The sequence below is a fragment of the Scyliorhinus torazame genome, chromosome 6 (genome assembly GCF_047496885.1).
Source record: "Scyliorhinus torazame isolate Kashiwa2021f chromosome 6, sScyTor2.1, whole genome shotgun sequence".
NCBI classification, from domain to species: Eukaryota; Metazoa; Chordata; class Chondrichthyes; order Carcharhiniformes; family Scyliorhinidae; genus Scyliorhinus; species Scyliorhinus torazame.
Genome location: NC_092712.1, coordinates 75,421,870 through 75,436,713, shown reverse-complemented (window position 1 = coordinate 75,436,713; position 14,844 = coordinate 75,421,870). Strand labels below are relative to the sequence as shown.

Below are 14,844 nucleotides of genomic sequence, written 5' to 3'. Positions count from 1 at the left end.
TTTGTAATGCTGTTGCCCTGTAGAGTATGTTGCCACTGGTGGGCAGATGGTCAAAGTTTGAACTTACAAGGGCTGATTTTAATTATTGGCAGAGGTTGAAAATGGTGGCAGCAAATTGGCTGCTCATTACACATTGAAGTCAATGGAATGGTCAGTGTAACAACTTTCTTGACCTTGTTTTCAGCCCCAAGGCCTAGGTTGCCGATTGGGCACCATCCTGCTTTTATCTTGTACCAGTCTAATTCACAAAATACTTTAACAACAAGCTTGCCTTAAGAAGTAAAAGGAAGCTTCACTCAATGCTGTTTTTTTTTCTGTAATAAATATAACTCATAATATTAAAACCATGAGGAAAATTTGTGACAGAGGCATCTTGCCAAAGGTGGAAAGCTTTTGCTATTTGAAGGCCTTTTCTATCCAGAAGGTGCTTCTCATTCCCACTGGTTGCTGATAGAAAAGGCAAAACTGGCATAAATATCACATTTTGGTGTGACGGGTTGAATGAAATATGAGACCTTATTGAAGCTTGCCTGTGGATGAATTTACACTAATGAGGGCTTTATGACGATGTTAGAATTTCAAAAATGCTTTGTAACCATTTACTTGCTTGTTTGAAGTGAGGCATCTCACTGTTCTCCCAGATAATCCATTTCGCTGGTGCTGCTTTAGAAATTAATACTGGCAAACGCCACAAAAACCTCTCTGAATGGAGTTTTCATGTCCACAAGATCCACTAGAAGGGACCTAGGTTTACAATCCTAAATAAAACATGACACTTCCAACAATGCAGGTTTCCCTCAGTACTGTGCACAGCTGTCAGACTGGTTAATATACCATGAGGCTTGAATCCACAGCCTTCTGATTCAGAAGTGAGAAAATTACTGACTGAGCCAAGTCAATTCCTGATATCCATTGATGCTTCATCACTGCATGATATCATCCTGTGTGCAACTGGGGCACAACAGACTTTGGGCATCCACTCCAGATAGCATGGTTAAACCAGTGTCTGAAACCCAAGAATGGATTATTGGCCTTCTTGAGCCATACGATATTCAAGCACTGGAGGCAGCATAAAGAATACCAATGAGGCCGATTCCGAGCACCAGGGTCGGAATTCTCCTGTCGTTGGGATTCTCTGTTCCCATCGGCAAGCCACCCCCTCCCATGGGTTTCCCAGCAGCGTGGGATGACTTCAATGGGAAATCCCATTGAGAAGTGGCAGGAGTATAGAATCCCACCACCGAGAAACACGCATCTGAGGGACCGGAGAATGCAGCCCCATATGTCTGAGCTGTTTCTGGCATGCTGTCCAATTCACCTCATTGAACCAGGTTTGATGGTAATCATCATAGAATTTACAGTGCAGAAGGAGGCCATTCGGCCCATCGAGTCTGCACCGGCTCTTGGAAAGAGCACTCTACCCAAGGTCAACACCTCCACCCTATCCCCATAACCCAGTAACCCCACCCAACACTAAGGGCAATTTTGGACACTAAGGGCAATTTATCATGGCCAATCCACCTAACCTGCACATCTTTGGACTGTGGGAGGAAACCGGAGCACCCGGAGGAAACCCACGCACACACGGGGAGGATGTGCAGACTCCGCACAGACAGTGACCCAAGCCGGAATCGAACCTGGGACCCTGGAGCTGTGAAGCAATTGTGCTATGCACAATGCTACCGTGCTGCCCCGTGCTAGAGTGGGGGATATACCGGGCCATGTGGTTACAGGTTGTGATTGAATACGATTCTACTCAGTGGCAGCACGGGGGCACAGTGGTTAGCACTGCTTTTTCACGGCGCCAAGGTTCCAGGTTCGATCCCGGCCACGGGTCACTGTCCGTGTGGAGTTTGCACATTCTCCCCATGTCTGCGTGGGTCTCACTCCCACAATCCAAAAAGACGTGCAAGGTAGGTGAATTGGCCACGCTAAATTGTCTCTTAATTGGAAAAAACGAGAATTGGGTATTCTAAATTGATATTTTTTAAAAATATGATTCTGCTTCTGCAGATGGCCCTTCGCACCTCTTGGACGCTCAGTTTAGAACTGCTCGATCTGTTCTCAATCTTATCCTCTCTATCGCGGTTGTAATGCCACACATGATGGACGATGTCGATCGAGTTTGATCTCCACAAGGACTGTGCACTGGGTCATTCCTAGTGCTATCGTCACGGACAAGCAGCGGAATTCTCCGTAGACAGGATCCTCTGGTCCACCGGCAGCGCGCCCACGCTCGCGGGTTTCCCGAGGGCTTGGGGTGACCATAATGAGAAAACCCCATTGGCCGGCTGCAGGAGTGGAGAATCCCGCCCAAGATGTTTTTAAAACAGGTAGGACTGAGGCAAAAAATAGGTTTTTCCTTTGTGTTGATTCACTCACCACCATGCAGATATGTCCTTCAGGACTTAGTCAGTTTGATAGGTGGGTGGTGGGTCCAGGTTTTGTTCTCATTAAACTTTTCGTGGTGGTTTGTTACATAGAATTTACAGTGCAGAAGGAGGCCATTCGGCCCATCGAGACTGCACCGGCTCTTGGAAAGAGCACCCCACCCAAGGTCAACACCTCCACCCTATCCCCATAACCCAGCAACCCCACCCAATACTAAGGCCAATTTTGGACACTAAGGGCAATTTATCACGGCCAATCCACCTAACCTGCACATCTTTGGACTTTTGGCAGCACGGTGGCGCAGTGGATAGCACTGTTGCCTCACGGCGCCGAGGTCCCAGGTTCGATCCCAGCCCTGGTTCAATTTTACAATTGAACACTTTCCTAGGTTATGCTAGAGGGCAGCTAAGAGGGGAGTCAACCACATTGCTGTGGATCTGGAGTCACAGATTTCCTTCCTAAAGGATATTTGTGATCCAGATGGGTTTTTACAACAATCAACATTGGTTCCATGTTTATCATTTAGACTTTTAATTCTGGCGTTTTTTAATTGAATTCACATTTCACCATCTGCTGGGGTGGGATTTGAACCCAGGTCTCCAGAGCATTACCTGGGTCTCTGAATTACTAGCCCAGCGGCAATACCACACACCACTGCCTCCCAACAAATGCTGCAATCTAATGGTTACTAATCCTGATTTAGCATTTTATTATAGGCTTAATTAAATTCTCAGCCACCATGGTGGAACCATGGCTGGCATGATTAGCCTAGTTGCTAGTCTAGTAACATAACTGCAGTTTTAAAATACCTACAAATATTGCGCACATTCATTTGATTTTGATCAATTTGGGACATTTTTGTTATGTTAGAGGTGCTCAGAAAAATGTAAGCTGCTATAAGTGGATGTATACATTGAGAACTTCTTGCATCTAGTTTAAGAAAAGGGGAAGTGCAACGAGACTTGGGTGTCATGGTGGAACAGTCGCTGAAGGTTGGCATGCAGGTACAGCAGGCGGTGAGGAACACTAATGGCATGCTGGCCTTCATAGCGAGAGGATTTGAGTATAGGAGTAGGGATGTCTTGCTGAAGTTATACAGGGCCTTGATGAGGCCACACCTTGAGTATTGTGTGCAGTTTTGTTCTCCTCGTTTGAGGAAGGACATTCTTGCTGTTGAGAGTGTCCAGCAAAGGTTCACCAGACTAATTCCCGGGATGGCAGGACTGACATATGAAGAAGGGGATCTCATAGAAACATATAAAATCCTGATGGGACTGGACAGGCTAGATGTTGGGAAAATATTCCCCATGTTGGGGACGTTCAGAACTAGGGGTCACAGCGTAAGAATAAGCGGTAAGCCATTCAGAACTGAGATGAGGAAGAACTTCTTCTCTCAGAGAGTTGGGAACTTGTGGAATTCTCTACCACAGAAAGCTGTTGGGGCCAGTTTGTTGTATGTATTCAAGGAGTTGGAAGTGGCCCTTACGGCTAAAGGGATCAAGGGGCATGGAGAGAAAGTGGGAATGGGATACTGAATTTGAATGATCAGCCATGATCATATTGAATGGAGGTGCAGGCTCGAAAGGCTGAACGGCCCACTCCTGCACCTATTTTCTATGTTTCGATGTCTATGTTTCTATGTTTGTGGTCTAGGAAATATTTGTTGTCTTGATCTTCATGCAGCCACCATGCAGGGTTTGGCTGTCTGTCTTCTAGAACTGTGATCAAATTCCTCTTGTATAAATGCAAGGCAGCAAGCTCACAGTCAGCTGCCAATATGCTTGGCGGCATTGACCATTTGGAAGGAAATGCCAAAACGCATTGAATACTCCACTGGTTTGTGGTATAGGGACTATCCAACAGAGGCAGCTGATGGTTTAATGGTCTCATTGTATTGGCTGTTAACATTTTGCTCTTCCATTTGACAATCTGGGCAAATTAACACTTTATCAGCTGGGAATAATGCCTTAAAATTCCAGGAAATGTCCTTAATTTAATGTACTTCCCAATGGTTTGAAATTTGCAGGATTGTCGAAAGAAAGGAAATAAAAAGCAGGAAAGCCATTGTGAAAACCCTTCTGTTTAATACACAGCATAGAAATATATACATATCACAGATCTTCCTTCAATAAAATACAAACAAATATGAAAATTACAAAGAAAGAACGGATGCGCAACATTTTTGTACGGTGGTTTCAACTGTTTTACACCCAAACTTTCTCAGGAGTGTGTCTCCATATTTTCATTCAGACTGCCCAGACATTTTTACCCAAACTGGAATAGAAAAGGCTTATGGTGTGGGATCATATTCAATGTTGCTCTTTTTACATTATGGAACTTTATTTCAAAACCCATTGTTGGAATGTCTACTGAGATATAGAATGGCTTTAAGCTTTCAATCAGCGCTAATTTACTGTAAGTATTTGTCTTACATTCATTCCACGGGACATTGAATTAAGTGCATTTCATTTCGGAATTTTATATGCAATTATTTTGAGGTTGCTGTTACAAATAAAAAATAAATGCATGTCTAGATTTTTGCCAATTCAATGGAAATCCTTGGAGTCATTTCCTGTCCACTCACGGAGTAATATTTTCCATTAATTCAATGTTCCTTGCTAACTTTCTGCTGAGCACAATCACTTCAAGCAGGGTTTTGCCCATGGGCTACTTTTAAGCCACACCGTCATGTGATAGAAGATTATTCCAGCAGTTCTCCTCATGCTCCCAGTTACAGTGATACCATTTTAGACAATTGTAAGATGGAGATCAAGCGCTTTCCCACAGGGATCCTTTTGACTACCACACGGAGGCTGGGTTAGCCCTGCCTCCGAATTGCATTTCTTTGCTTTCACCCACTCAACTGTAAGAGAAGGAGAGACAGAAAAGGAACGGTATTGAGCCCCAGCTCCCTCAACATTCATCAGTCCAGTGGGTCAGACATATGGGGCAGCAAGTCTACCGTGTTCCACAAAGCTGTTTTACAAATCCTACAGAATGCTATCTGAATACTGCTTTCAATCATAAATAATAAATTATTCCTTTTTTCCATATTTCTTTTTTAATTGACGCCACACATCTCACTCTGGATCATTCCTTCCACCCATTAGGATAAGCTAACAGTGACGTATAATATTAAAAACCTTCCTCGGCAGTGCACCAGGAATTTCATTATAATTCCTGCTGCAGGAATGTTGTTTGCAATCACACAAGACAGATTGAGTTATTCACTTGAATCTGCGGTGCTCCTTAATAAACTAGTTTTAAAAATACTCGCAATGCATTTTCAGATTCCTTTAACATTCATCGAGGAAAGGAATATTAAAAATGTAACCGATTTACGTACTGATTTGAGGGGGCCACTGTTTATAGATAATTGGTACACCGACATGCCCCGTTGCTTATCTATTTTGGTGGGAATGGGTGCTGTCACATTCCATGAACTCTGACCTTGCTGGAATATCAGGAAATGCTGAATAAACAGGAAGTGCCAGTGTGGGGGATTTGCACGCCCTTTAATGGTTAATTCAGGAAACTAATGGACACTGCCGCTCACCAGTGGATTGTGCTCCGAGATCCCACCACAACAAACCACAAATAGAGTGCTGTAGGAAAAGATTAAATTTAATTGAATCTTTGGAAGGCAGTAGTCATAGATTTGAGTACAAGATACAACACAACAGTGAGAATTGTCTAGGCTTTCTGTGTGTCAAGAATACAAACATTTTTGAGTTAAGGCTTTTCTTTCTCTTCGTTTTTCAAAGCAACAATTTACTCAAGCAATAATGCCAATAAAAAACTCATAGGAAAAATGATCCAGAAGAGAAACTCCCACAGCGATACAAAACATGAAACAATACCATACAAGAAACATGTCAACCATATAATTCTAGATAATCTTTTAATAATTCTTCAATAACAAAACTTTTTTTTTCCTTTTTTTGTCTAAACTGATATTGCATAACAGAAATAATGTAGAATCAAATCTGTCTCTAACACTGTTCTTTACAGCACACTCTTCTAACAGAGAAGAAAAAATAAAATCAACTTCATATAGCGCGTATTTCAGTGCAAGCAATTGTTAATTCAGGCCACTGGCCTGAAGCCAATCACAATGTTACCAGCGTATGGACAAGTTGCCCTGTGAAGCATGTTATGAAATCATATCATTTACCCTTATTATAAAGGTCATGGCCCCCTTAGTGTCCAATGAGGCTTTATGCTAATTGCTCTCCAAGCAGGGAGGGGGTGGGGAAATTAAAATACTGTATACTCAAAGTATAAAATCTGGACTAATATACAAAAACATAGGATTTTAAAGCCCTTTGGAAACATATTTTATGAAGCTAAGTCATTATACAAATAGAATGATACAAATTTATAACTCTTTACAGAAAACGATAAATACTTGTAAAATGATCTCACTTGGTCTCAACACCAGCATTTGTTTATTTAAAACTTTAATTTAAAAATTAAAAAGCAGACTGTACATAATTCTTTTTTTTTTTACATAGCATCCCGTTTGATTGCTTTAACAGTTGCTCCTGAGAAAAGCTTGGCTCAGTCACAGACCAGCATTATCCAGAGCTCTTCTTGTCTTTCCTAAGACAAACAATTACAAAAAAAAACCTCAAAGAATTCCACAGTTTCAGGCATTCTTCCGCAGTCATTTTAAACCCCTTGAGTGCTTCTTTCTCATGCCTCAGAGTACGAGTTCTGTGAGCTCAGTTTGTCCTTTTTCAGCTTTACTCCATCCACAAGTTCGAAGTTGTAGCTCTCGAGAGCAGATAGGTTCCTGTCAGCAAGTGCACTGTGCCAACAGGCACAGTACAGTACAACCCCGCAGATAGCCCCCAGAATGACTCCCAATGCACTCATCGCTATGATTGTAATAAGGATAGGGTCAAGGGTCTTCAGTACATTTCCAGGACCTCCAGAATTCTCAAAGAAGGTTTTGTCAGTGGGCTCCTCGGGGTCCACAGCTGAAATAAAAAAATATAATTAATAACCTTTGAAAAGCCTGGTCTTTTGGATTATTCAGAAGTGGGATGGCATGGGAATGATGACCAGAAGACAGGGAAGCAGAAGTAGGCCACACTGCCCATCGAGTCCACTCCGCTATTCATTGAGATCATGGCTGATCTTATATAATGGTCAACTCCACTTTCCTGTCATATCCCCTTAACCCTTGATTCCTTTACTGATTAAAAATCAGTCTATTTCAGCCTTGAACACATTTAACAACTCAGCCTTCTACAGTCCTCTGCGGTAAATAATTCCACTGATACATTACCCTCTCAGAGAAGCAATTCCTCCTCAACTCTGTCTTAAATGGGAGACCTCATACTCTTTGATTATGCCCTCTGGTCCTAGACTCTCCAACAAGAGGAAATATCCTCTCAGCATTTACCTTGTTAAGGCCCCTGAGAATCATATATGTCTCACTAAGATTGTTTTTCACTCTTCCAAACTCCAATGAGTACAGACCCAACCTACTCAACCTCTCCTGATAGGAAAATCCCTTCATACCCAGGGTTCAACCTGATGAATCTTCTCTGGACTGCCTCCAATGCCAGTATATCTTTCCTGAGATAAGGGGACAAAAACTATTCAGAGTATTCCAGGTGTGGTCTAACTGGTGCCTTTTACAGTTTTAGCAGGACTTTTCTATTTTTATACGCCATTCAATGAAAGAAAGGCCAACATTCCATTTGCCTTCCCAATTATCTGCTGAACTTGCATGTTGGCTTTTCGTGATTTATGAACAAGGATCCCCAAATGCCTCTCTGTGTTGCAGCTTTCTGCAGTCCCTCTCCATTAAAATAATATTCAGCAACTTTATTCTTCTTACTAAAGTGCATAACTTCACATTTTCCTACATTACATCCCATCTGCTAAGTTTTTGCCCACTCACCTAACCTGTCTGTATCCCTCTGTAGACTCTTTGTGTCATCCTCACCACTTGCCTTCCCATCTATTTTTGTGTCACTCACAAACTTGGCAATAGTGCATTCACTTTGTCCGTCCAAGTCATTGACATAGTATAAATAATTGTGGCCCCAGCACGGATCCCTGTGGCACTCCACTAGTTACAGGTTGCCATCCTGAAAATGTTCCTCTTATCCCAGTTCTCTGTCTTCTATCACTTAGTCAATCCTCTATCCATGCTAATATACTATCCCCAATATCATGGGCTCGTATCTTATTAAATAGCCTTTTGTGTGGTATGCTTTTTGGAAATCCAAGTCTATTACATCTACCCTGCTTGTTTCCACCCCAAAGAATTTTAATAAATTTATCAGTCATGATTTCCCTTTCTGAAGCCATTGCTGACTCTGCTTGATTATATTATGCTTTCTAAAGGCTCTGCTACTACATCCTTTATAAGGGACTCGTAACATTTTCCCAATGACAAAAGTTAAGCTAACTGGCCGATAGTTACTTGTTTATCATCACCTCTCTTTTTGAATAAAGGAGTTACACCGACAGTTTCCAATCCTCTGGAACTTTTCCAGAATTTAAGGATTCTTGGACGATTACCATCAGCACATCCAGTTTGGCATGTGATGGGAATGGCGTGGGAAGGAGGGGATGGCATGAGGTGGGAATGGGGTGGGATAGGATGGCAGGGGAAAGCATGGGATGGGAATGGCATAGGAGTGAGCAGATGGCATGGGAGGATTGGATGGGATGATGGGATTGGTTAGGTATGCAAATTTGACTTAAAATATTGCGTGGATCTCTGCTAGTGATATGGTATGTGGTCAAACTTCTGAAGAACAATTAGGTACAGCATTTCACCAGAAATACATTCCCCTTTATTTTTCTGCGCTCTATTGTAGAGATAAAGGTAAAGGATGACAGTGTTGGAAAACTATTTCAATTCAGGCACTCAGTACCAAACACAGCTGGGTCAGGTACAGCGCAGGTTGGATGCAGAGTAAAGTCCCACCTGCTCCACAAATGTGCATTAAACTCCAGTCACGAAAGAGACACCCATTGCTGCATCACTGAAATGGTTTTCATTTCCCACACCAACCTCAGTTTTTGAGTGGGATGCATATTAAAACTGAATTAGGTCAGTTTTGAGTGCAGGCCCACACCCATCCAGTTGAGACTTCCAAAGCTCATTTCCTGTCTGATCCTTCCAGTCAGCACGGACAGAGCCATTCCGGGCTGGATTTCAAATGGACGATGATTTCTCCCAGTCGCTATATGTGTGGCATTGTAATAAATTATATTTCCTCTACTGAGTGTTTCCAGTCCCAGTGAAATTGTGAGCGTAGTAAAAAGGCAATTTAACACATTGAGTCAATTCCACCATTTGATTAACCAAGGAAATGCTTTATCTTTTTCAGCATGTTCAGCAATGTTCAAAGGGAAATAAATTAAAATACAGATGGAGGAAATCTGCTCATGTTTGTTTGCAATGCCTATTACACGAAGTATTCAGATAAAATCTTCCCCACAGTCACAGCTCCCAGCAGTGTTAGAAAGGTCTCTGATTGTCTCACCTTAACTTTAATCATTTTCCACATTGTTTCTTGAGAAAATTGCAACGTCTTAAGAGAATCAAGCCTTTGAACAAAGGTGGCTAAAATGGAGATGGAGATTTGGCGTGCTCAAATAGATTGGCAGATCAAGCTTGAAGGGCTGAAGGCCTGCTCTTTTTCCTACGATTCGTTGAAGGAATGACTGTGCACATCGTTCTCTTTCTTCTGTCAAGGATTGCTCTAATTACTGCTTCCCCAGCCTCCTCGCCAAGATTGGAAATGCTACGTGCAGGGTAAGTGCTGGATCATTAAGTGGGGACAGGGTTTGTACACGCTTAACATGAATCCTAATGACTTGGATTTCCCTTCGACATTCCCAGCACAATTGATTCTTTATGGCTAGTTGCAATATTTCCCTACCCAATTGACTAACTTGCCCGAAGGTCTAAGATGTACTGTTGGATTTTTTTTTCAGGATTAATTTCCTGTAACTAATGTTATGGTTGACAAGCTTAAGAAAATGTAACTGGCCATGGGTTGAGGAACATTTAAAGCCGTTTTCTAAATACCAGCACAGATCTTCATCTTGCACTGCCTCTGGCTTTGGGTAATAAACATGTTAATGCTCTGTTTCACTTGCTACAGAAACTGATAAAAGGGACTTACCAGTGGGAAAGATTGATGTTGAACCATCCAGACCTGGAAAGGCAACCCTGGGAGCTATAGAAAATAAAAATACTTGCATCAGCACAAGCAAGATTTTCTGAAAGTTTCATGCCCTGAATTTCTTCCCTGCAGAACCACCACTTAAATTTCTCTAATTATATTTCAGTACAAATTATGATATTTAAAAGGTCCCCATTAGCACAGCTTTCTGATTTAGCAGCTAATTTAGTGGCTGTGAATGATTCACCTCTGCTAGCTTTTTATGCAGTCTAAGTACTGTCTACCTAATCACCAACTCAGCTCTGTCAATTGAATCTCCTACATAAATACTCGCTGATCCACAAAGGTTAGCATCAAAACTCCTCAATATTCATTTGGCCTCACATCTAAACCATTCAAGTCTGACCTACTGTCCTCCCGACTTACATTCTTCAACCTCATGGCTGAGGATTACTGTGATTCAAGCTACATTCATCCCTATCATCTTTCAATCCTGACCCGAGCCAGATCTCTTGAAGAGGTTAATCAACAACTTCAAAGCAAAATTCTCGGTTTTCTGGATCAAGCAGAGTTTTTCCTCCCCCCCCCCCCATTAGTTCAGGCATTAAGTTATGATTTTGCTGATGTTTCAGATAGCAGCGGTCACTCTCGCATAATGATATGACTGAGGAATGTTGGGAGCATGGGCGGCACTGATACACACCGCAGTCAGACATGCCACAGCACTTTAGACCAACCAGGGAAGAAAAAACCCAAAGTGGAGCTCTTCTTCCTGCTGTCTATGGATAACACTGAAGACTATTGTCATTGATAAATAAGAGAGTCTGCAAGGTTACATGTGCAAAGAACAAGGAACAATACAGCACAGGAACAGGCCCTTTGGCCCTCCAAGCCTGTACCGGTCATGAAACCAACCTTTTCCAAAACCCTCACCACTTCTTTGTGCTGTATCCCTCTATACCCATCCTATCCATGTGTTTGCCGAGATGCCTTTTGAACGCCGTTAATGTATCTGTTTCCACAACCTCCCCTGGCACTCACCACCCTCTGCATAAAAAAACGGCCTCGCACATCTCCTCTAAACTTTGCCCCACGGACCTTAAACCTTTGCCCATGGTGACTGACCCCTTCACCCTGGGAAAGAGTGCCTGCCCATCCACTCTATCCATGCCCCGCATTATCTTGTAACTAAGACTGAATAGACTCTGCGACCCACCACTGACCCTGACGCTCTCATACAGTGGGAAGATTATTGGAAATCACTGCCCAACATGTTCTTTGTATTGTATTTAAGGAATAGACAATTGCAGGCCAGGCACACGTGATTATGCCAATAAGCTGCGCAATGAGTGCAAGGCTCTGACAGCGGTGAATGGCCTGGCACAGTTTTGCCTCTGTATATAGGCCAGGATAACAAAGCTTGCAGCAAACTTACCCATGCAATCGTCTGCATTGTGGATGGTGTTCACTATCTCCACATCGTGCACTGCCACTTCTCCCCGGATTCCTTTCCCAACCATTACTTCCAAGCCCACCTTTCAAAATAAAGGTTTTTCATCAACCACCTCAGCAAAGCATATGTCACAGTCACCTTGTCATTAACTGATGATTCTTTCTAAAATCAAAGTTATATTCAAACCGTGTTGTGTGTGATAATGGAAAGCTCCAGTAAAATGTCACTTCATTGCTGAAAGTGAGCAAGTCAAAAATACCTGGACAGCGCTTTAAGATTCCACTCCCCAGATTTGGCAATCTGTCAGTCTCAGACTGAAAACTGGTGCGTAACTCTCCAGTTGCACAGACCAGTTTGTTCTCCAGATCTTGAGCCACTTTAAAGAAAAAAAATGAGTAAGCGTGGTTTACGTCACCACTGATGAGGCAGGGCCTAATAGAGCCGGCAACTGGCTTCACAGATATCAGGGCACCAACTTTCGAGGGCACCTGGATCAGTACTGAATCCCAGCTCCCCCCTAACGGAGGTATCGGGGGCTCTCTGCAACCCCCCCCAACATTTATCGCCAGCATTCGCCCCCCCCCCCCCCATCAATCATCACCAGCATTTCCTCCCCCACCTCACCACCTCCTACTCAACACCCGGTCTTCCCCCCAAACCGCACGTAAATTAACCCCTTGCCATGGGGCGCCAACTAAGACCCATCCCCGGCACTGCTCCCTGACACAGGTTGGCACTGCCAAGTTGGCATAGTGCCAACCTAACAGTGCCAACCTGTGCCGGGGTCAGTGCCCATGCACTGTACTCAGCTTTTCTCCCGTGGAGGGATCTCCTTGACTGATTCTCATTTGGACAAACCTGTTGTAAACCCCACCAATCCATGAATATTTAGTGAGGGGGGGGGAGGAATTATGTCGCGGGGGGCCTGTTAATATTTAAATGAATGAAGTTCCCACCCTTTCCGCTGGCGAGGAGCGGGAAAAGTTGGGAAAACGATCTCTCGAGAGAATCACATTTTCCGATTCTGTCTGGATTTTGTGCTCATGCCGTCAATTCCGTGCACGGCTAGTGTGGGCTCAAAACCAACCCCTACATTTTTCAAATCTGACAGGTTGTATTCCGGCAGCCTGACAACTGGGACTTTCTTGTTGGGATCACCTATCTCTCTAAATTTCTCCCATGCCTTTTAGTAAGTAAGTGGTTAGCCATAGACCACAAAGGGCCAAAGACATCTCTCTCCATCCGAGAGAGACAATTGGTTAAATATAACGTGAAGAACATCACTCTACCAGTGTGGGGCAAAGCAGGGCTTCCATGAACTACCAGGGCCTTTTAGCTTCATTATTGTTCAATCTTATTTTGCGCTTCTGTTTTAAACGCTATCAGCATAATGCCAATGTTGGAATTTATCCCATGTATCCCATATCCTGTGTAGAAAACAAATGATTCTAATCCTTGTTAATTTTCCACCTGTAAATCACATTTTAAATGAAATAACCTTCTGACATCTATACTTCAGTGATTGACCTGGATCATGTTCCCTCTTAATCGTGTCTATTCCAGTGAGAGCGAGTTTGATTCTCTGACAGTCTCCTCATAACTTAAGAGTTTTGACCTCTAGACTGATACATATCCTCACCAGGTGGCGCACTGGTTATATGATTAAGACATATTCAAATTTTATATCTATTTTAAGTTATTGCTTTATGCTTTAATAAACATTTGAAGTTACCTCATAGGCGCCTATAGATTGAGGAAGTAGCACTCGACCTTCTTGCCAATGGTTGCCCTGTGGTCCACTCATGGTCCAAAGGACCTCAGGCTTGAAATTATCCGATAGCTTCCTCTGGATCACATTGAGACTGCTGCCGCGGGTTCCATGGATTTGGTACCAAAAGACCAGACAACGCCCATAATGAGTTGGTAACAATGAAGGGCTCCACAGTTGTGCGACTTGTCCTTCTTCTTGTCCAGTTACTTCAGTATAAATAAAATGGTCTTTTCCTGCCAGGACCATGGAAATATTAATTCCTTCAAACATTTTCCAGTTACAATGCACAATGCGGAAGGGAAAAACATTTCCACTGCTTCCGCATTTGTGTACCAGCTATTTTATCAATAAGTGTGTCCCTGCCCAATTAAGATCTTGACTGAAAGATCTCGCTGTCCCCTGATCTTCAAAACTCCAGAACTCTAGGGGCAGCACGGTAGCACAAGTGGATAGAACTGTGGCTTCACAACGCCAGGGTCCCAGGTTCGATTCCCTGCTGGGTCACTGTCTGTGCGGAGTCTGCACGTTCTCCCAGTGTCTGCGTGGGTTTTCTCCGGGTGCTCCGGTTTCCTCCCACAGTCCAAAGACGTGCAGGTTAGGTGGATTGGCCATGCTAAATATTGCCCTTAGTGTCCAAAAAGGTTAGGAGGGGTTATTGGGTTACGGGGACAGGATGGAAGAATGGGCTTAAGTGGGTCGGTGCAGACTCGATGGGCCAAATGGCCTCCTTCTGCACTATATGTTCTATGTTCTAACACTGGACTCAAGTTGTTCACTATTCAAAACCTGACGTGGGTTGCTATCACCTTCACAGGTAAGATCAGATGAACCAACATGAAATGAAATTCGCTTATTGTCACGAGTATGCTTCAATGAAGTTACTGTGAAAAGCCCCTAGTCGCCACATTCCGGCGCCTGTTCGGGGAGGCTGGTACGGGAATTGAACCGTGCTGCTGGCCTGCCTTGGTCTGCTTTAAGAGCCAGCGATTAGCCCAGTGAGCTAAACCAGCCTAAAGCAGAGATTAAACCTGATATCTTTATCGGTGTTAATCGGCCAGTCACTTAACCAG

General features: G+C 43.3%; 1 protein-coding gene across 3 annotated transcripts in view; it reads right to left on the bottom strand.

Moving 5' to 3' along the window:
- Positions 1-4,453: 4,453 nt before the first annotated feature.
- Positions 4,454-14,844, bottom strand: part of nrp1a (neuropilin 1a) — a 314,669-nt gene continuing 304,278 nt past the window's right edge. For all 3 annotated transcript variants that reach the window (XM_072508335.1, XM_072508337.1, XM_072508336.1), the window contains exons 15-18: positions 13,736-14,007; positions 11,986-12,085; positions 10,551-10,604; positions 4,454-7,373 (exon numbers count right to left, since the gene is read on the bottom strand). In XM_072508335.1, the coding sequence (XP_072364436.1) occupies positions 7,087-7,373; positions 10,551-10,604; positions 11,986-12,085; positions 13,736-14,007 (713 nt within the window). In that variant the 3' untranslated portion in view covers positions 4,454-7,086. The remainder of the gene's footprint in view (positions 7,374-10,550; positions 10,605-11,985; positions 12,086-13,735; positions 14,008-14,844) is intronic.